The sequence below is a fragment of the Poeciliopsis prolifica genome, unplaced genomic scaffold (assembly GCF_027474105.1).
Source record: "Poeciliopsis prolifica strain line A6 unplaced genomic scaffold, Auburn_PproV2 SCAFFOLD066, whole genome shotgun sequence".
In the NCBI taxonomy this organism is placed as follows: Eukaryota; Metazoa; Chordata; class Actinopteri; order Cyprinodontiformes; family Poeciliidae; genus Poeciliopsis; species Poeciliopsis prolifica.
Window position 1 is genome coordinate 1,340,497 of NW_026562441.1, and position 20,184 is coordinate 1,360,680.

The following is a 20,184-nucleotide window of genomic DNA, read 5'->3' on the forward strand; positions in this document are numbered from 1 at the left end:
TCAGCGCGGCAGGTGCAAAGAGCCCATTGCTGTTCGTTTAAACAGTCGTGCGGTGAGTAATTTATTCCTTCCTACTGGTTCTGGAAGCCGTCATGTTTGGAACAGTTATTCTGAGGAGGATGCTAACCCAATGCCTGAGGCCTGCAACGTTTTTAATGCTAACGAAGCGCTTTACTAATTCAATAAACTGAATAGTGTGTTTGATACATCCAGTTTCATACATTCAGACTTGTTTGTTATTATGTATAGAAGATGTTTAAAATGTCGTTTCAAAGAGCTCTGAGAAATGCTAAGTATCTTTTTACCGATCCATTGGGATTGTAATATTTAGTTGCAGCACTTCCTGTGATTAACACCTAATTAATGGATGGGATTCAGCCTGTGCTATTGTTCTAAAATGCTGAAAGTTAACTGTGCTCTGTTAATGTGCATTGCCCTTGGTTTATTACTGAACAGTGCGGTTTATTAAACTGATACATCTTAACCTTCACCATTTTCCTGACTCATTTCACAATAACGTCAAAGTTGCACTGCATTTAGATCTCAGTTGTAGTTAACATCAAGCATGTGGGTGTGGCTTAGTGTAAAACTTTCACTATTTACCATGAAACATCAACATTAAATGACTTCCAAATGCAAGATCACAGCTGCATCATCACACTTCCTCTGTCTTTCTAGAAACAGCCCTGAAAACATTTCCATGGTCACTTGATGACCTCACTGTAGCCCCGCCCACTTTTAAGAGGCAGTCACATGTTTTTTCTGCTGTATATTTTACTGTTATTCTATCATTTATATGGGTTTCATCATGTGAATACTGACTAAAAATGATAACATGATGAACTCTATGAATGCTGGCTGCTGACCGAACCGCATTGGGGTGTAGAAATGACGAAATGTATTACTTCGCCATGTGCATACGATCGGCTCTAAATGACACGTGGATCATCCGACAGGCACCAAATTGAATACGTATGACCTTTGTTGACCTCTAAAGAGCAAAACAGCATTGAAATGTATTTTGACTCCACTGCGCCCCCTACATTAATCCGCCAGCTATATTTCCTCGCTAAACAATGAATCTGCACCACATTTTTTGCATCGTCAAGGAGCGCCCGCCGAACGCGTCGATGCGTGCCGCCTGGTGGACGGGCGGAAACTGCGCAACAACAAGCGTTGATGGAAACTGAGCAACAGCTTCCGCGGTGCGGGCGGAGGTGCTGAAAACTGCGTGAGAGCTTCTGTGGTGGCTGGCGTGAGGCGGCGGTTGCTAGTACCCCGCGGAGGCCAATAGGCCGGAGCGGCGCTTGGCTGCGAGGGCCGCTCGAGGCTGCTTGCAGCTTTAATTAGGCCCGAGCAGCTAAGCGCTGCGAAGGCCTATTGTTTTCCTACTGTTTATTATTATTATTATTATTATTATTATTTTTCTTCCCACCTCTTTGGGGGGCTTTTTGGGGGCCTTATCATATTGGAAAACTCACCAAACTTGGCGGAGGCCTTAAGCCTGTTTAAAAATTTTGATTTTTAAGGTCATCACAAAAATCCACAAGAAATGGCTCATAGCGCCACCTAGAAATTTTCAAAGGACCCTTTGCTATTCACTTACTTTATCCTAGAGACATGAAATTTGGTACACTTGTAGAGCTCCCCAGGACGCTTAAAATTTACAATTAATGTCATAGTGCAAGTATCACAGGAAGTCAGCCATTTTGGATTGAAGGTTCAATTTTGAGGCCATTTTTGCCGTTTACAGCCTCCGTATTGATCGAACTCCTCCTAGGGATTTCGATTGATCGGCTTGAAACTCGGTCAGTCTGTTCATAAGGCATGTCCCATCTAAAGTTATCAAAACTGTGAGTTTTTGAGTATGCTGAAGGGGGATAGCAGGGGTCAAAGTTCACCTACTGGCCGTAAAAAAATAAAATGCTATATCTCCTACACAGAAACTCACAGAGGCACCAAAGTTTCTATGATTGATCATCATCGGGTGTCCTACAATACCCTATGGTCGAATGATGACATCACTTTGGCCACGCCCCCTGAGTACAGGAAGTGTAATGTTTTACTGTGAACTTTCACTATCTGACCCCTTTGACCTCATCAACATGAAACTGTGCCCAGACACAGAAGACATGTTGGTGTATTGAGGATTCTAATCCCTACCAGCTACGATGGAGCAGGTGGGCGTGGCGGCGTGGCGAAGTGACCTGTAACGCCATCGCCATACGTTTGCTCTCAATTCCACAGTTTCGGTCCCAGCTGCTCCAAACCACAAGGATGGATCTTCATCCACTCCCCGACAGGAATCCATCACAATATTTGGTGGGCGTGGCCTAATTTCTCTATAGCGCCCCCTAGAAAATTTTAAATGATCAGCCCCAAGCCATGCTTCAACCTACAATTACGAAACGTTGTACACATGTGTACCTTGTCAGGACTTACAAAAAAGTCTCTTGGAGCCATGGTCTAAACCCCACAGGAAGTCGGCCATTTTAGATTGAAGTTCAGATTTTGACCCCATTTTTGCCGTTTACAGCCTCCGTATTTGATCGAACTCCTCCTAGGGATTTCCATTGATCGGCTTCAAACTCGGTCAGTCTGTTCATAAGGCATGTCCCATCTAAAGTTATCAAAACGGTGAGTTTTTGAGAATGCTGAAGGGGGGTTAGCAGGGTCAAAGTTCACCTACACGCCATAAAAACATAAACTGCTATATTTCCTACAGAGAAACTCACAGAGGCACCAAAGTTACTGTGATTGATCATCATCGGGTGTCCTACAATACCCTATGGTCGAATGATGACATCACTTAGGCCACGCCCCCTGAGAAAAGGAAGTGTCATGTTTTACTCTGAACGGTCGCTATCTGACCCCTTTGACCTCATCAACATGAAACTGTGCCCAAACACAGAAGACATGTTGGTGTATTGAGGATTCTAATCCCTACCAGCTACGATGGAGCAGGTGGGCGTGGCGGCGTGGCGAAGTGACCTGTAACGCCATCGCCATACGTTTGGCTCTCAATTCCACATTTTTGGGCACAGCTGCTCCAAACTCACAAGGATGGATCTTCATCCACTCCCCGACAGGAATCCATCACAATATTTGTAGGGTGTGGCCTAATTTATCATAGCGCCCCTAGAAAAATTTTAAATGATCAGCCCCAGCATGCTTTAATCTACAATTACGAAACTTTGTACACGTGTGTACCTTGTCAGGACTTACAAAAAGTCTCTTGGAGCCATGGTCTAAACCCCAGAGGAAGTGAGCCATTTTAGATTGAAGTTCAGATTTTGATCCCATTTTTGGCGTTTATAAACCATTTCAGTAATTCGCCACTTGGGGTCAGTATTGCTCCACAAATGAAACAGCAGATAAACAGAATGAAGAACAATATCAGTATTTCGCCAGTAGGTGTCAGTGTTCCTCCACCAATGACAGATCCACGGGCGGATGGGCGCGAAAACTTTGTGAGAGCGTTGCCATGAAATTTCTAAAAGGATAGAAATGTCTCAGATAATTTTGTTGAATTAAATCATGCAGTAAATGTAGCGTTTTCTTACTTCTTACAAACCATTTCAGTAATTCGCCACTCTGAGTAAGTATTACTCCAACAATGAAATAGAGTTCTTTAGAAACACAGCTGAAAATGATGAAAAATGACGAACTGTAATACTTCGTCATGTGCATATGATCGGCTGTAAATGACACGTGGATCATCCGACTGACGCCAAATTGGATACGTATGACCTTTGTTGACCTCTAAAGAGAACAACAGCATTGAAATATATTTTGACTCCACTGCGCGTCCTACATTAATCCGCCAGCTATATTTCCTCGCTAAACCAATGAATCTGCACCACATTTTTTGCATCGTCAAGGAGCGCATCCGAACGCATCAGTGCGTACCGCCTGGTGGACGGGCGCGGAAAACTGCGCAACAACTTCTGTGTTAGCACGTGGCCAGCGTTGATGGAATCTGAGCAACAGCTTCCGCGGTGCGGGCGGAGGAGCTGAAAACTGCGTGAGAGCTTCTGTGGTGGCTGGCGTGAGGCGGCGGTTGCTCGTACCCGCGGTGGCAATAGGCCGGAGCGGCGCTTGGCTGCGAGGGCCGTTCGAGGCTGCTTGCAGCTTTAATTATTATTATTATTATTATTCTTCCACCCAAATGAATTGGCTTTTTGGGGGCTTTATCATATTCAAAAACTCACCAAACTTGGCGGAGGCCTTAAACCTGTTTAAAATTTACGTATTTTAAAGTAGCAAAAATTGCAACAGAAATGTCTCTACGGCGCCTCCTAGAAATTGGAAAAACACCCTTTTTTACCCTCTGCTATTCACTTACTTTATCGTAGACACATGAAATTTGGTACACTTGTAGAGCTCCCCAAGACGCTCAAAATTTACAATTAATGTCATAGTGCAAGTATCACAGGAAGTCAGCCATTTTTGATTGAAGTTCCCATTTTGACCCCATTTTTGCCGATTTTGCCTTTTACAGCCTTTGTATTTGATCTATCTCCTCCTAGGGATTTCGATTGATCGGCTTCAAACTCGGTCAGTCTGTTCATAAGGCATGTCCATCTAAAGTTATCTAAACGGTGAGTTTTTGAGTATGCTGAAGGGGGTTAGCAGGGGTCAAAGTTCACCTACTCGCCATAAAAAAATAAACTGCTATATCTCTTACACAGAAACTCACAGAGGCACCAAAGTTTCTGTGATTGATCATCATCGGGTCTTCTACAATACCCTATGGTCGAATGATGACATCACTTAGGCCACGCCCCCTGAGAACAGGAAGTGTAATGTTTTACTGTGAACTGTCACTATCTGACCCCTTTGACCTCATCAACATGAAACTGTGCCCACACACAGAGAACATGTTGGTGTATTGAGGATTCCAACCCCGACCAGCTTCGATGGAGCAGGTGGGCGTGGTGGCGTGGCGAAGTCACCTGTAACGCCATCGCCATACGTTTGGCTCTCAATTCCACATTTTCGGGCCCAGCTGCTGCAAACTCATAAGGATGGACCCTCATCCACTCCCCAACAGGAATCCATCACAATATTTGGTGGGCGTAGCCTAATTTCTCTATAGCGCCCCCTAGAAAACTTTAAATGATCAGCCCCAAGCCATGCTTTAACCTACAAATACGAAACTTTGTACACATGTGTACCTTGTCAGGACGTACAAAAAGTCTCTTGGAGCCATGGTCTAAACCCCACAGGAAGTCGGCCATTTTGGATTCAAGTTCGGTTTTTGACCCCATTTTTGCCGTTTACAGCTTTCATATTTGATCTATCTCCTCCTAGGGATTTTGATTGATCGGCTTCAAACTCGGTCAGTCTGTTCATAAGGCATGTCTCATCTAAAGTTATCTAAACGGTGAGTTTTTGAGTATGCTGAAGGGGGTTAGCAGGGGTCAAAGTTCACCTACTCGCCATAAAAACATAAACTGCTATATCTCCTACACAGAAACTCACAGAGGCACCAAAGTTTCTGTGATTGATCATCATCGGGTCTCCTACATTACCCTATGGTCGAATGATGACATCACTTAGGCCACGCCCCCTGAGAACAGGAAGTGTAATGTTTTACTGTGAACGTTCGCTATCCGACCCCTTTGACCTCATCAACATGAAACTGTGCCCAGACACCGAAGACATGTTGGTGTATTGAGGATTCCAACCCCGACCAGCTACGATAGAGCAGGTGGGCATGGCGGCGTGGCGAAGTTACCTGTAACGCCATCGCCATACGTTTGGCTCTCAATACCACATTTTCGGGCTCAGCTGCTGCAAACTCACAAGGATGAATATTTATCCACTCCCCGACTGGAATCCATCACAATATTTGTAGGGCATGGCCTAATTTCTCTATAGCGCCCCCTAGAAAACAGCAGCCCATAGGTTATGTTGTTATTAATTATTTAAATATACATTATTATAACTTTTATATATATATATATAAGTTTATTTTGTGGGTTAAAGTACAAACATTCATTCATTTTTGCTAGAAATAATACAAACAAAGTCATTCAGCAAAACTTATGACACAGCGAAGTAAGAACACACTGGGGTCAGTGTTGATGGAGTACCACTGGCACCTTGTGGAGAAATACTGGTACTGCTAGTGCAATACCAGTATTGCGACAGCAGGAGGCAGTGGTACTCCATCAATGAGAAAACAGATCGACGCTACGTAATAACAGTCAGCCGGCGACAGCTGGAGCTGCAAAGTTTTCCTGAACATTTTGCTTGCTTTTTGGAGCCACAGAACTGGACTACGCTCAACATTTTGCTTGGATTTTGGAGTTGCAAATACGAACCACGCTTTGGAGCAAGAAGGCTCTGTTGGACTGGAGTTGGAGAAGTTTAATGGGCTCTTTGCACCTCAGCTTACACGTTCGGGAAACACGGCTGAAATGTTTTTTCCAAGGTAACAATTAATAATGTACATCGATCCGAAACCCAACAAGTAAGGCAAAGAAAGGTTTAAGATGTTCGCCTCGTTATACATTCACAGATATGAAGGTGAGTTTTATTTTCTTTAAACTGCTAGCACAAGCCTGCTAGCTTTCTAGGAAAAATCTGCTATTTAATTATCTAAAGATTTCTCAGCCATTCTAACGGACACTGTTTGTGCCTTATTTTCAAGCATATTACGTGTGTTTATTGTTAACTACAATAAAGCAGCGGGGAGGGGGAGGGGGAGCAGATTACAGTTCAGACTTTTTGCTTGAAGTATGACGAAGAAAAAACGAGCCCAGAGCTTACTCTGGTATCGGAGTTCTAGTTCAGCTGACTGTTCAGATTCAGAGTTATTACTTTTAGAAAAATATGGCCGTGTTGCTTAAGGTTTCTGTGTTATTTCGTTTTATACTTTTGCATGCTTGTTGTGAAGGGCTCATTAAGACAGTGTTTAGAGCGGTGTGTACGGCGTTAGCTTCAAGTGGTAGCTTTAACTTGTAGCAACGAATATTTACAAGCTGTCTTAATTGAGGATCGCTTGGAAATCCATGAAAACTTAAACAAAGTACATAGTATTGTTTTATTTGTGTCTTAAGTACGACTTTGTCTTTTATAGCAGTCATAGTTTCTGAAAGTGGAATAAAGAGCCGCATTCGGGTATACAGTTGTGACGTCAGCGCGGCAGGTGCAAAGAGCCCATTGCTGTTCGTTTAAACAGTCGTAACTCGCGGTGCGGTGAGTAATTTATTCTTCCTGCTGGTTCTGGAAGCCGTCATGTTTGGAACAGTTATTCTGAGGAGGATGCTAACCCAATGCCTGAGGCCTGCAACGTTTTTAATGCTAACGAAGCGCTTTACTAATTCAATAAACTGAATAGTGTGTTTGATACATCCAGTTTCATACATTCAGAGTTGTTTGTTATTATGTATAGAAGATGTTTAAAATGTCGTTTGAAAGAGCTCTGAGAAAATGCTAAGTATCTTTTTACAGATCCATTGGGGTTGTAATATTTAGTTGCAGCACTTCCTGTGATTAATACCTAATTAATGGGTGGGATTGAGCCTGTGCTATTGTTCTAAAGTGCTGAAGTTAACTGTGCTCTGTTATTGTGCATTGCCCTTGGTTTATTACTGAACAGTACGGTTTATTAAACTGATACATCTTAACCTTCACCATTTTCCTGACTCATTTCACGATAACGTCAAAGTTGCACTGCATTTACATCTCAGTTGTAGTTAACATCAAGCATGTGGGTGTGGGTTAGTGTAAAACTTTCACTATTTACCATGAAACATCAACATTAAATGACTTCCAAATGCAAGATCACAGCTGCATCATCACACTTCCTCTGTCTTTCTAGAGAACAGCCCTGAACACATTTCCATGGTCACTTGATGACCTCACTGTAGCCCGCCCACTTTTAAGAGGCAGTCACATGTTTTTTCTGCTGAATGTTTTACTGTTATTCTATAATTTATATGGGTTTTCATCATGTGAATACTGACTAAAAAACGATAACATGATGAACTCTATGAATGCTGCCTGCTGACCGAACAGCATTGGGGTGTAGAAATGACGAACTGCATTACTTCGCCACGTGCATATGATCGGCTCTAATGACACGTGGATCATCGGACTGGCGCCAAATTGAAAACGTATGACCTTTGTTGACCTCTAAAGAGCAAAACAGCATTGAAATGTATTTTGACTCCACTGCGCCCCTACATTAATCCGCAGCTATATTTCTTCGCTAAACCAATGAATCTATACCACATTTTTTTGCATCTTGAAGGATAGCCGCCGAATGCATAGATGCGTACCGCCTGGTGGACGGGCGCGGAAAACTGCGCAACAACTTCTGTCTTAGCACGTGCGCAGCGTTGATGGAAACTGAGCAACAGCTTCCGCGGTGCGGGCGGAGGCGCTGAAAACTGCGTGAGAGCTTCTGTGGTGGCTGGCGTGAGGCGGCGGTTGCTCGTACCCCGCGGTGGCAATAGGCCGGAGCGGCGCTTGGCTGCGAGGGCCGTTCGAGCTGCTTGCAGCTTTAATATTCTGGTTGCATCCTTTTGTGTTTTAGTTGGATTTTGGTTTGTAAAGCACTTTGTGCTGCACTATTGCAAATTGTTTTCTATTTCAAGCTGCATTTTAAAGGGTAGGAATATGTGTGCTCTGTTTTATAAAATAATAATAATAATAATAATAATAATAATAATAATAATAATTAAATACCTATGTTACCTTCAGGTATCAAAATACTATATATCAAATATGAAACAAAATCTTACTTCTTTGAAATTGTCCTTTTGAATTTAATTCAGATTAACTTGTTTATTTGCTGGAGTTACAAGTAACTCTTTGTTTTAGTCCTTTTAATTTTGAGTGTTTGTAAAACCTTGTTTTTTCCCTGATGCAGTAGAGTCTCTGGGTGGGCAGCTCCAGGCCTCGAGGGCCGGTTGTCCTGTCACTTTAAGATGCGTTTCTACTTCAACACTGGCGGTTGGAGTTGGTGCTGGAGATGATGGAGAGGCTGGAGCTGAGATGGTGGAGTCCTCTAGTCATAAAGAAAGTTTCAGCTGCTTTGTTTGCTCCTTCAGATGAAACAACATAGATATGAATTATGTTAGAGGAACAAAACACAAGTAGCATTTCAGTTGAAGATTAGAGGAGCAAAGCACCAGCAGCTTAGTGTTTGGTTGTAAGATCTGTGGACATTGGGACAACAGAGCTGTGGGGGTTGGTGGTCCTGTCTGGGCCAAGTTCCAGTCCAGGCCTGAAAAAACATTTCACAAAATAAAAAGAGGATCTCACAAAAGAGAAGTTTGTTTCACAACCGTACTTCCACTAGCTTATTGAGTCATTCCTTTGCTCATTAAATATTTTAGCAAATCGATTGCACAATGCATGTGAAACATTTTTGTACTGTTCATTGTCTCCTCCCTTGGGTCAAATGAAACATTTCCATTTAAGGATGTGAACTCAGGTCAAATACTCATTAGATAAAAGAAGAGAATGAAAGAGAGAGAGAAAGAGAGAGAGAGAGAGAGATGCTTCCAGGCTTAAAACATGCTTCCTTTATGATTTATCCAAAACATGAAGGAAGTAGGACTGGAATTTGCCACAATGCATATTGACGAGCCACAAAACTTCTGGAAAATGTTCTTTTGTCAAATGAAACAAAACTTTATGACCACAAAACTCAAAATGAAGAGTGAAAACTCTGTCCCACTGAGAAAATGGAGGAGTCTTGGCTATGTTCGGGCTGCTTTGCTGCATCTTTAATCTGTTCAGGATACAATAAAATCTCAAGACCATAAAAGGCCTTAGGGACAGAAATGTTCTTCTGGTGTCAGAAAGCTTGACCTCCGTCACAATCAAAGGCCTTCCAGCAGGATAATGACCTGAAACATGCAGCCAAGAACACGCAAAAGCAAAACAACGGATTTTTCTGCAAATGCTACTGAACATCTGAGGACAAACCGAAAAACAAACTTCAAACCTGAAAGCAGTTTGGCCTGAATACTTGTGGACAGTTACTCTGTCAGTGTTTCATAACCTGGGGTTGCCAAAACTGTGTGCATGTGCATGAATAACAATAACAGACTTTAAAAAAACAGGAATGTTTTCACTCTGTAACTTAGAACAAATTTAATTTACTCTCTGAGGAAGAAACAAAACATTCATGTTCCATAAGTGATTGTTGATCAGAGTATGCAATTTGCATACGGTCACCCCTTCTTTAATGTTTCAGTTTCCTCCTTTAAGATGTGATGTTAAGATAAATGTGTCTATAAAAGCCGACTTACCGTTTTTGTATCTGACCTGAAACTTCCTGATTCAGAGCTCAGAGTGAGAGGCTGATTCTTTTCTGCAAGCCCTTTTTGCTTAACCTCGTCCTGTTTTTCTGGTTCTTGGTTGTACTTTGATTTTGTATGTTTCTTTTTTCAGGAGGTGATAATTATCTCCCAGTGACCTGCAGCCATGAGGATCCTGCCTCTGCCTCTGCTTCTCTGTGGCTTGATGCTTCTGAGCAGCGTTAATGGTGAGTATTCTGTCAGTAAGTGTGAGAAGCAAGAATCCTTTGAGTTGTGCAACTAAAATTATTTGACTGAAGAAAATCAATGTCATTTTTAACATTAAAAATTTCCATCATTTATAGTTCCTGAGACTCTATATTTCTATATTATTGGTTCACTTTCTTTTCAGGATTTTCTTACACCGAGTCAAAAGTACTATGGTACTGCAGTGTGAAAATTAGAACTTTTATGCCATATTAGTGAAGATTAGTTTGATATTTTTCAGGGCAGTATTCACTATTAGATAAATGGTGTCATAGATAATGTTTTTTATATTTTTTCCCACAAAGAGATCAATGGACATAGAACTTACTGCCCTCATGGTTGGCGTCTGATCCATGGACGCTGTTTCAAGTATGTCCCGAGACGTATGACTTGGGCCAAAGCTGAGGTACGACTGGACTATGACTCATGTTTATATTCTTTAATGTTGCGTCTTCCTAAATAAAAAGCAGATAATTATATTCACAATTGTTTACTCTTCTTTCTTCCGATTGATTGGCAGAGAAATTGCATTTCCATGGGAGGAAACCTTGCATCTGTGCAGAGTTCTGATGAATACCATGGGATTCAGGGGCTCATTTTGCAGGTCACACATGAGATGAGAGAAGCGTGGATCGGCGGCACTGATGCAGCTGAGGTTAGCATTACCCAGTATTACTCTATTCATCAAAACCTCCTCAACACAGACTCTAAGAGGTTTTCTCTTGATGCGTCTTGCAGGAAAATCATTGGCATTGGTCTGATGGGACGCTGATGACGTTTACATACTGGTGTCCCGGAGAACCCAACAATGCTGCTTATCACCAGCACTGCATGCAAATGAATGACGCAGGTAAAACTGTTCTTTCTTTTAAGCACGATAAAGTCACTTCTTATAGATTTCTGATCACATGCAAAAACATAAAATAAATAAAGATATATTTTATTTTTAGTGGTGGAAAGTTTTTTAAGTTTGAATGCCCCTGTTACTTTTAAAAAGCTTCAGGCTTTTTTTGGTCTAAAACTGTTTTCTGTCTTTTTCTCTTACAGGAGAAAAGTGCTGGGACGATTACAGATGTGTGACCCGCCTACCCTCTGTCTGCGTTTTGAAGAAATGAAGCAGGGCTGAGCTGAAGACATGAAGAATCTTCCTCATTTCACGTCTTTTATTTTCCATCTATGCTGCTTGACGGATGACGCGACGCAGCACATCGACAGAGGAACTCTGTCTTGCTTCTCATGCGATCAGAACAAATGTACTGTAAAGTAACTGCTTCATGTACTTTCTTGCTGATTAAACTTTCATTCTTGTTCTTTGCAAAATTAAATGGCAGGCATTAAAATATGCTGGTCTGGATGTGTTTGTGTTTGGTGTGTAAAATGTTTTATTAGTTTCAGCTGGCTGGGTTCTCAGCTGCAGCTCAATCAAGTTAACTTTATTTTTATTGTACATTTTAGCAACAAAGCAGATCAAAGTGCTTTACATTATGAAACCATAACAATGAGAAAACACTGTAAAAGGTTTGAGGCACATTTAGTTGTTTCTACTAACTTCTAGACTATAAATCAAATAAATCTTGCAAATTTGACATTTTGAATTGAAATGTGTGTTTGTAAAAAACAAAAAAAAGACTCATTAAAATGTCATTGTGAGGCTAATGCAATCAATCTGAAAGTTGAGTTTAAACCTTTACACAAAACATGGACCAGTTCTGTAGCAGTGAAGGATCTGGGATGGACTAAACCAAAAAACTTTTGTTTGAATTATTTAGTTTTACTCCTTTAGGTTTCACAAGAAAAGAAAAAGAAAATTTTAAGGATGGATAAAATTGGTTTGGCTGTTAAAGACTAATTTTATTTGAAAAAGGGCAAAAATAACTTGTTGCTTTGAGGAGATTACTGACCACTGAACTGCCCGTACAGGTGCGCCCTCTACTGGTGCAGCAAAATATTTTTTGCAATTCAGATCATAGATTCTGTTCTTCAGTGCATTGGATAAAAATGTTGAATGTAGCAGTTATAGGAACAATAAACTGGGATTTGGGAGGGACTGTGGCCAGTCAGAAACACAGAATGCAGAATAGTTTTTTTATTTTTTTTTACTTTGTTCAAACAATAAATTCTTCCGTCTTGTATGAAACTAAAATCCAGTTTCTCTCCTGATTATTAAGCCTGCAGTATGTAATTTCTGAAATTTTTCTATATTTTTAAAAAAATATCACCGTGTTGTGAGATTTTCATATGAGACAGATAATCTGTAAAGACATTGAACTCCCCCACGACCTCCCAGTGTTACTACCGTTGTCTGCAAAAAGCACCAAAAACAACCAATCAGAGCCAGGAGGCGGGTCTTAGCGCTGTCAATCAACCTCCTTTACACTGATCTGAATGAAAATGGTGGAAAAATAACTTCCTACAGAGGAAAACCATTCTACTATCATCGATGTTCAGGCTAACTTAGTAAATGGTCAAAGTTGAAAAGGTCAACTATATATTAATATATTGTTTCCTAGAAGAGTGTAACGATAAAGCAAACTCAGCCAGAACCCAAAACGCAGCCAACACAGAAGTGAGTTTCACCAGATGTTTTAATGACAAAATAATAGTATAGACGGGGCTGAACGGGGTGGGATGAGACGAGCGGATAAGGGAGGAGGAATCCACACAGGGGACAGGGATCCAGCCAGGGGTGGGACCAAGTAGGAAGAAAGGACTACAGAAAGTCTTGGGGGCTCAGGGAACAAACGGACGACAGGGCCAACCCGAGACAGAGTAGTGAGACGATCTGGGGTCATGCACGGTAGAGCCACAGGCAAAGATAATCCAGCAAACAGCAAGCAGGAGGCAGGGTCAGCAACAGGCAGGGTTCTTCAACAGGAGGTCCGAAAACTTGCAGCAGCCGAGGGACAAGGCAGAATCTGTGGTCAAGGACAGGCAGGATCAGAAAACCACAAAACTCTTCGAAACATGAAACAATGGCTTGAAAGCTGTGACTAGAGCAACAGACGATCTCGCACTGAGCAGGTGAAAAGCAGCACAGTGCAGGTGAGAGTGATGAGCATTCAGCACAGAGGGTGGAGCAGAAATGCTGAAGTCATGACAAAGAGTGAATGAAAGTGGGCTAATGGAAGAAGTACAAAAAGCTAAAAAAAAAAAAAAGTTCAAAGACTGAAATGACATTGATACGGTTATTGTGAAACCAACATTTACTGTATTGTTAAATCTCACCTGTATAAATAGCTGATTATTTTTAGTTGAAGCTAAACGAAGATTGCTAAGTTATTTTAAGAATACAAAAGTGGTGATGAGCAAATTTGAACAAACGTAAAAAAGAACCAATATTAAAGATAATCTGACTGAAGACTTCCACTGTATTCACTTTAACTGCTGATGATGTTTTTAATATGCTTTAATTTTTCTTGAATAGCAAAATAAAAAACAGGTTTGACATTATGAGTTTTAGCTGAAACTGTTTTATTTCTGTTCTAAACTAATTCATTCTTTAGAAACAAGGGCAACAATAACTGGATGCTTTAACCAGGTTATTGATCAGTTAACTGCTTCCTCTAGTGGTTTAGAAAAGTTTTTATACTTTTATATCATCCATTTGATCTTAATTTAAAAGATAACAGCTAAGAAATGAACAATTTGATATATCTGCTGTAACATCAACACCCTAAAGCCTAAATGGATGTTTATCAAACTTGAGTATTTATTCTAAATTTTTAGAATTATATATAAAATTTTGTTCTAATTATTAAATGAGGGAAGTTGTAAACTCATAGCAACAAAGTTATTACTCTCAATGCAGTAGGCAGCTTTTATAAAAATATGGGACATAATCTGTGAAAAACTTGAGAAATATTTTATAAAAGTTTCCTACTGTAGTTTTATTAAGTTTAATGTGTTACAGACGTCCCATCTGTTCTAAATAAACGAGATAATGACAGGCTGATGATTTGTTGAGGCAAGGCAGGATGGTTCATGCTGCCCCATTTATTCACAAGCTAATTAATTACAGTGATTTATTTTCCATGAAAGGAAAAACAAAGCAAAGCAAGAATCCATGTCATAAGAGAACAATATACTAAAATACACAATCAAGGCAAAAACCTCAAAACAAACTCATTTGTCAGTTTGTTTGATCAAAAGTTTTAATAAACACAAATGTTTAATGTGTAAACCAGAGTTCTTGTTTTGCCATTATTTCCAGATAACGTCTCTTATCAATCAAGGAAATGTGATTTATTTCCCTGTGGAAGGATTTCCCTTTTCCCCAAGGTCAGACACGACGTTCTGCAGGATGGTCATAAACTCCTCCTCTTGTTTTATATCAAATATTCAGACATAAGCAGTTAAACTGTAAACGTCCTGGTTGCAATGCAGACTTAGAAAATCTAAAGTTTGTATTTGATCATGCAGAAAAGATTATTCTGGTTTGATCCTGACATTTCAGAGGAATGTGAGACATTCACATGCACTGCTAAGATACATGCACATCTTAGCAGTGTGCATGTATTATTAAACATTACTACACTTTGATTCAATGCAAATTGTCACTGATCAAGTAAAAATGACAAGATCACCTCTGAAAAATAAAGTGTTGCAATATAAAAGTTTGCACAAGGCACGTTATAAAAACCACATTTGGACTTTGATAACTGATAGATGGAAACAATGTTTGTTCAAAAGATAAGAAATCAAGAGGGGGATATTTTTTCAGAAATTCAGACGCCAGCTTCCTTGTTTTGAGGCTGGAAGAAACAGAATATAAGAGCCGCTGTGTTTCTGGTGCAGCGCATTCAACCTGCAGACCAACTGTAAACGTGGAAACTTCCTGTGGTGTGATTGGTCGAAATTATTATCTCTTTACTGTCTTCAACCTGCATCATCAACGCCATGATGCGTCTCCTGCTGCTTCTTTGTGCCTTGTTGCCTTTGAGTCAACCTGCTGGTTTGTATGCATATTATTACTACTGCTTCACCAAAGTAAATATTATTCCCACCTTTAATCTAATGTTAAATTAAATTATACCAGATATAAATATTTTTATATCTGGTATAATTCTGTAATTCATTGCTGTGTTTAATGCAGTGCTTCCAGTTGCTGTGGATGGGGCTGAGAGCCATGAGGCTCTTCCAGAAGGTGAGGCTGTATTTCATCAGATTCATTATTTTTGTAATGTTTTTTGAAACAGCTTCCAGATGTATTTCTAAACATCTGTCTTTCTGACTACATCCAGTGTTAGAAACAGGCCTAATCTTGCTGCTGATGTTTTCATCCAGAGTAGTTTGATGAAGTGCTTTAATTAGCGACTCTTCTCTGTTTTAATATAAACAGTGAAAAACATATTTCAGATGGATAAACCGATACGTAGATCGGTTTATCCATCTGCGTTGCAAATTCGACTTTTTGTGCCTTTTGAACTAAGTGCTTTATGCTTGTGTTGTACAACATTTATGGATTCTGTTTTGGCTCTGATGGGTTCTGTTTGCTACACCCAGAGCAGTTATTGTGAACATAATGCCAACAAAACAGGCTAGAATAAAATTTTAACAGAAGATTTTAGGAGACAGAATAGCAAATCAGACACGTTTTGTGAAGTAGACCCAATACTGAGCATAAACACTAAAATACTGTGATTTTAGTTCATTTTCCTTGTACATATTATTAATGTTAAAAATTTGAATTATATCCAGACACCAGAGAAAATCCTGAGACTGAGGACATTTTTGCAGAAGGTAAGTCTACGTTTGCCAATTATAAGCATTACATTCTGAATAAACCAACAAAATGAATTTACCATTCAAACTTTGCCAGATCATTTGACTCTTCATGAAGAGGAACCTGGAAACTGGACAGATGCAGAAGGTTGGTGCTTTTTTTCTTCTGCTTCATTAAAAAACACAGTGATTTTCATCCTCTTCTCCTCGTGTTTTTGCAGAACCAACCTTTGAACCTGTGGATGAGGAAGCTTACCTGAAGGGTGAGTTTACCTTTCCTGATAATGTGGGTTAAAGTTTTGTTTTGCAGCAAGAGGAACAATTTAGTTTCAACCAAGACACCTGAATTCAGAAAGTTCAGCTTCCTTCCTGAAGAAAGGCTCTCTAGCAAGTGAATAACTTAAATAACTAAAATCATCAAAAATAAATAACAATAAAACAATCACTAGTCTTTTCATTAGCCCTAATCCTGATGTCGGTTTTTAAACATCTGAATGTTGCAGAGTGGCGACTAAATCAGACTGAGACGTTTCCTCAGGGACACGGTGAAGCAAACTTAAATATGAAATCAGTTTTTTAACACAGTTCAGGTTCAGTTTTTGTATCCATGCTTATTTTTATGTCTTTTATTGCATGAAATATTCCCATGCATTTATATCAGAAAGCAATGATTGTTGATTTTTAAGACTGGATGAATTTTTTCCAGTTCCCGGCTGAGTTGCTTTTTCCTCGACGTTTTTGTCCCAGCAGTGCATAATTAAAACTACCAGCTGAATATTAGAAATAATTTACCTGGGACTTTGATTGTTTGTTTTAAGCTCTGAATGGAACAGTCCAACGTTCAGGATCCTGTTCTTCTGGCTGGACCCGGGTCAAAGGTCGCTGCTACCACGTCTTTCCATTCGCTGCCACTTGGCACAGAGCTCAGGTGACCTTTGATTAACTTCACTTGTATTTTCTCACCAACCATCTCCTTCTTGCATTAGTGTAACTGGTCTCCTCTTGTCCACTGCAGTCGAACTGCAGGTCCATACTTGCACACCTTGCATCAGTCCATGACTACGAGGTGAATAATCAGCTTGTGAGGATGATAATAGCTGCAGGCCGGGGGCGATCTGCAGTCTGGATTGGAGGCAATGACATACAATGGGTAATTTCACATGTGCACCTTATGTGTCAGTCCTTCAGAAAAATACATTTAAGGTAAAGCTCAGACTGCTTCACCTTCCAGGATGGCCGCTGGCGGGTGGACGGAAGCCTTTTCGCTATAGAAACTGGTGTCGATTCGAACCCAACAACTTCTTTGATCAGGACTGTTTGCAGATGAACTTCCGTCGTAAGTGAAATGATCCCATCTAAGTGACGCTAATTGTAAATCAATCAATCAATCAATCAATCAATCAATTAAATTTCAAAGTGCTTTACATCAAAAACACAAAACACAAGTCATGTAACATAGAATAAAGACTAGCCTCAGTCCGGTTCTTCACGTAGGATTCTAATTCCGAGGACAGAAAGTTTTACTCACAGAGAGAGATGAGCACCACTCACTCTTGTATGCACACACACACATACACACACACACACACACACACACACACACACACACACACACACACACACACACACAACACACACACACACACACACACACACACACACACACACACACACAACAGCAATGACACAGCAATACACAACAAACAATTTCCTATCAGTGCGAGGATTCTTCCTGATGGGAAGTCCTCATAAAAAGAGGGGCTCTAAAAACACCCGTCTTGTAGATTTTAGTTGAACCAACTGGGATTCAACACCTTCTGGGAATTTAGTCAAGTTGTTCTGACAAGGCCTCCAACCTGGGAGTTTAGCTGAGAACTATCAGCTGGGCCTCCAACCCTTTGGTACTTTAGTCAAAATACTATATGTCAAGGACACCAACCTAGGAAAAAAAACATTGTTACATATTACATTTCAAATACAGTTCTGAACAAGTGTGTTTTTAGTTGAGATTTAAAGGAAGTCGGGTTTCCACTGTTTTACAGTTTTTTGGAAGTTTGTTCCAAATTTTTGGTGCATAGATGCTGAAAGCTGCTTTCCTCTTTTGGTTCTAATTGTAGAGATGATCAGGCTCTTACACAAATTTACTGATTGTTTCTACATTTTAGATTTCAGATCTTTCTACAATTCAACATGTTTTTGTTTGTTTTCCTGCAGGGCACAGATGCTGGACGATGAGCAGTGTTACTTTCAAAGACCATTTATCTGTGTCAGAAACTTCTGATGGCTATTTGATTAGAAATGATGCACTTTGTGTGTCAAAAACACAGAGGCGTTGGTGATCAAGTTGGTGTTTTTCTTACAGAGTGTCAAGACAATAACAAGGATAAAAAGTATGAATATCTGTATTTAAATACAGATATTAAAGACAAAAAAGAAACTCGTTTAAATGTATTTGTCAGATTGTTTGATCAAACGTTACAATAAATAAAAATGTTTAATGTGTAAACCAGTGTTACTTATTATTTCTGCATAACTATCACATAAAATCTGTTGTCAAAAAAGGAAATGTAATTTATTTACGTATGGCAGCCTTTTCCTTTTGCTCAACATCAGATATGAGGTGTTAAGGCTTTTACATTATGTTTTTACTTTCAACTTTAGAAGATCCTCCTCCTGTTTTATCTTGACAAAAATGATCTGAATAAAAACTCAACTTTGATTTGATCATTTGAGATTAATCATATATATTCTCAGGCCCACATCAACACATGATTAATACTTCATAGTTGCATGCTGTTGATTGTGACTGAGTGGAAACAAAGTACCAGGAGATGTAAAATATTTAGTTTAGGTTGCATGTAAATGCAGCTTTTGGAGTGAATATTAAACATTGGGATAATTATGTGGTTCACAAATAATAGAATTAAAAAAAACGTGTGACTTGAAAAATGGGCATCTTCTAATAGTATATGAAATAATTATTTTTTTGCTTTTGACTACATGTCGATGTACCTCTGGGCAACTAAATCCCATATTGCCTACCGGTCTGCGTATCGGTGTATGAATGTGAGTTCGTTTGTGAATGTGACTCTAGTGTAAAGCGCTTTGAGTTCAGAACATTTACCATTTTTTTTTATACCAATATATTCCATATTTTTCAACTGGTTATTTGTAAGACTGTAAAAAAAGTGCAATGTTTTCAATTAGTATTAATGCTCTACATTATGTTGCGTTTGCAAATAAAATCATAAAATAAATTGTATTGGCACATATCAGCTTGGGAAAAATACGAATGTGGTTTTGAGGCCCAGCTGGTTTATTCATATGGATCCATTGCAACTTTTACCTGGAAAAAAAAACCTACTCAGCAAAGTTATTAAAATGCATGAAAAGTTTTCAAAAGAATGACCCATATCCAGTTCTTGCTACTCAAAACGTAAAGCTATTAAACAAAATTACTTTTTTCTTTTCAGATTATCACATGGAGTTTCCATTAACATTCAAACTACTCATTTCATTACTTTGGATATAGTAGTCCACCAATATATCAATTTTAAGTTGAAGCACAATGCATTTGTTGGAGCTCTGCAGCATTTTCTGCTTTTAATTTCTATAATTTGCAAAAGTAAAAATAGAATTTGAATATTATTACAGGCATTTCCCCAAACATCTGCACTATGTATCAGAAAAGGAACAATCAGTGAATTGTATAATATCCACTACGCCTCAGCATTCAGTGAGTCTTTCACTTCATATAACAAAACTTTCTTCAACCTGATCAAATCAATCAACACATCTCCAGAGTCTAAAAATCATGTAATTTGTTTTTTCAACACATTGACGCACATCATATGGTCATTATAAATGGTCAAACTATGAATATTTTACTGTGCTCCTAAAAGTACAATATAAAATTCATGAGATTTTGTTTTTT

At 39.5% G+C, this 20,184-nt stretch overlaps 3 protein-coding genes across 3 annotated transcripts in view; all 3 read left to right on the plus strand.

The window, feature by feature from the left end:
• Positions 1–20,184, plus strand: part of LOC129351301 (microfibril-associated glycoprotein 4-like) — a 105,592-nt gene that overhangs the window by 48,263 nt on the left and 37,145 nt on the right. The gene's annotated exons all lie outside the window — the stretch shown is intronic.
• Positions 10,303–11,609, plus strand: LOC129351337 (ladderlectin-like). The gene is made up of 5 exons (XM_055020215.1): positions 10,303–10,510; positions 10,835–10,935; positions 11,050–11,184; positions 11,268–11,411; positions 11,577–11,609. The coding sequence occupies exons 1-5, from the start codon at positions 10,450–10,452 to the stop codon at positions 11,607–11,609; spliced, it is 474 nt and encodes a 157-aa protein (XP_054876190.1). The 5' UTR covers positions 10,303–10,449.
• Positions 15,429–17,577, plus strand: LOC129351338 (ladderlectin-like). The gene is made up of 8 exons (XM_055020217.1): positions 15,429–15,480; positions 15,622–15,672; positions 16,227–16,268; positions 16,348–16,398; positions 16,472–16,513; positions 17,069–17,178; positions 17,266–17,400; positions 17,482–17,577. Exons 1-8 carry the CDS (start codon positions 15,429–15,431, stop codon positions 17,575–17,577), a joined length of 579 nt encoding a protein of 192 aa, XP_054876192.1.

Bases quoted from the DNA above. Each gene is read 5' to 3' on its own strand.
- LOC129351337 (XM_055020215.1), top strand. From the start codon at position 10,450: ATGAGGATCCTGCCTCTGCCTCTGCTTCTCTGTGGCTTGATGCTTCTG. The intron at 10,511-10,834 runs GTGAGTATTCTG...TTTCCCACAAAG, and splicing joins GCTTCTGAGCAGCGTTAATG to AGATCAATGGACATAGAACT. The intron at 10,936-11,049 runs GTACGACTGGAC...ATTGATTGGCAG, and splicing joins TGACTTGGGCCAAAGCTGAG to AGAAATTGCATTTCCATGGG.
- LOC129351338 (XM_055020217.1), top strand. From the start codon at position 15,429: ATGCGTCTCCTGCTGCTTCTTTGTGCCTTGTTGCCTTTGAGTCAACCT. The intron at 16,399-16,471 runs GTTGGTGCTTTT...GTGTTTTTGCAG, and splicing joins AAACTGGACAGATGCAGAAG to AACCAACCTTTGAACCTGTG. The intron at 17,179-17,265 runs GTGACCTTTGAT...TGTCCACTGCAG, and splicing joins CCACTTGGCACAGAGCTCAG to TCGAACTGCAGGTCCATACT.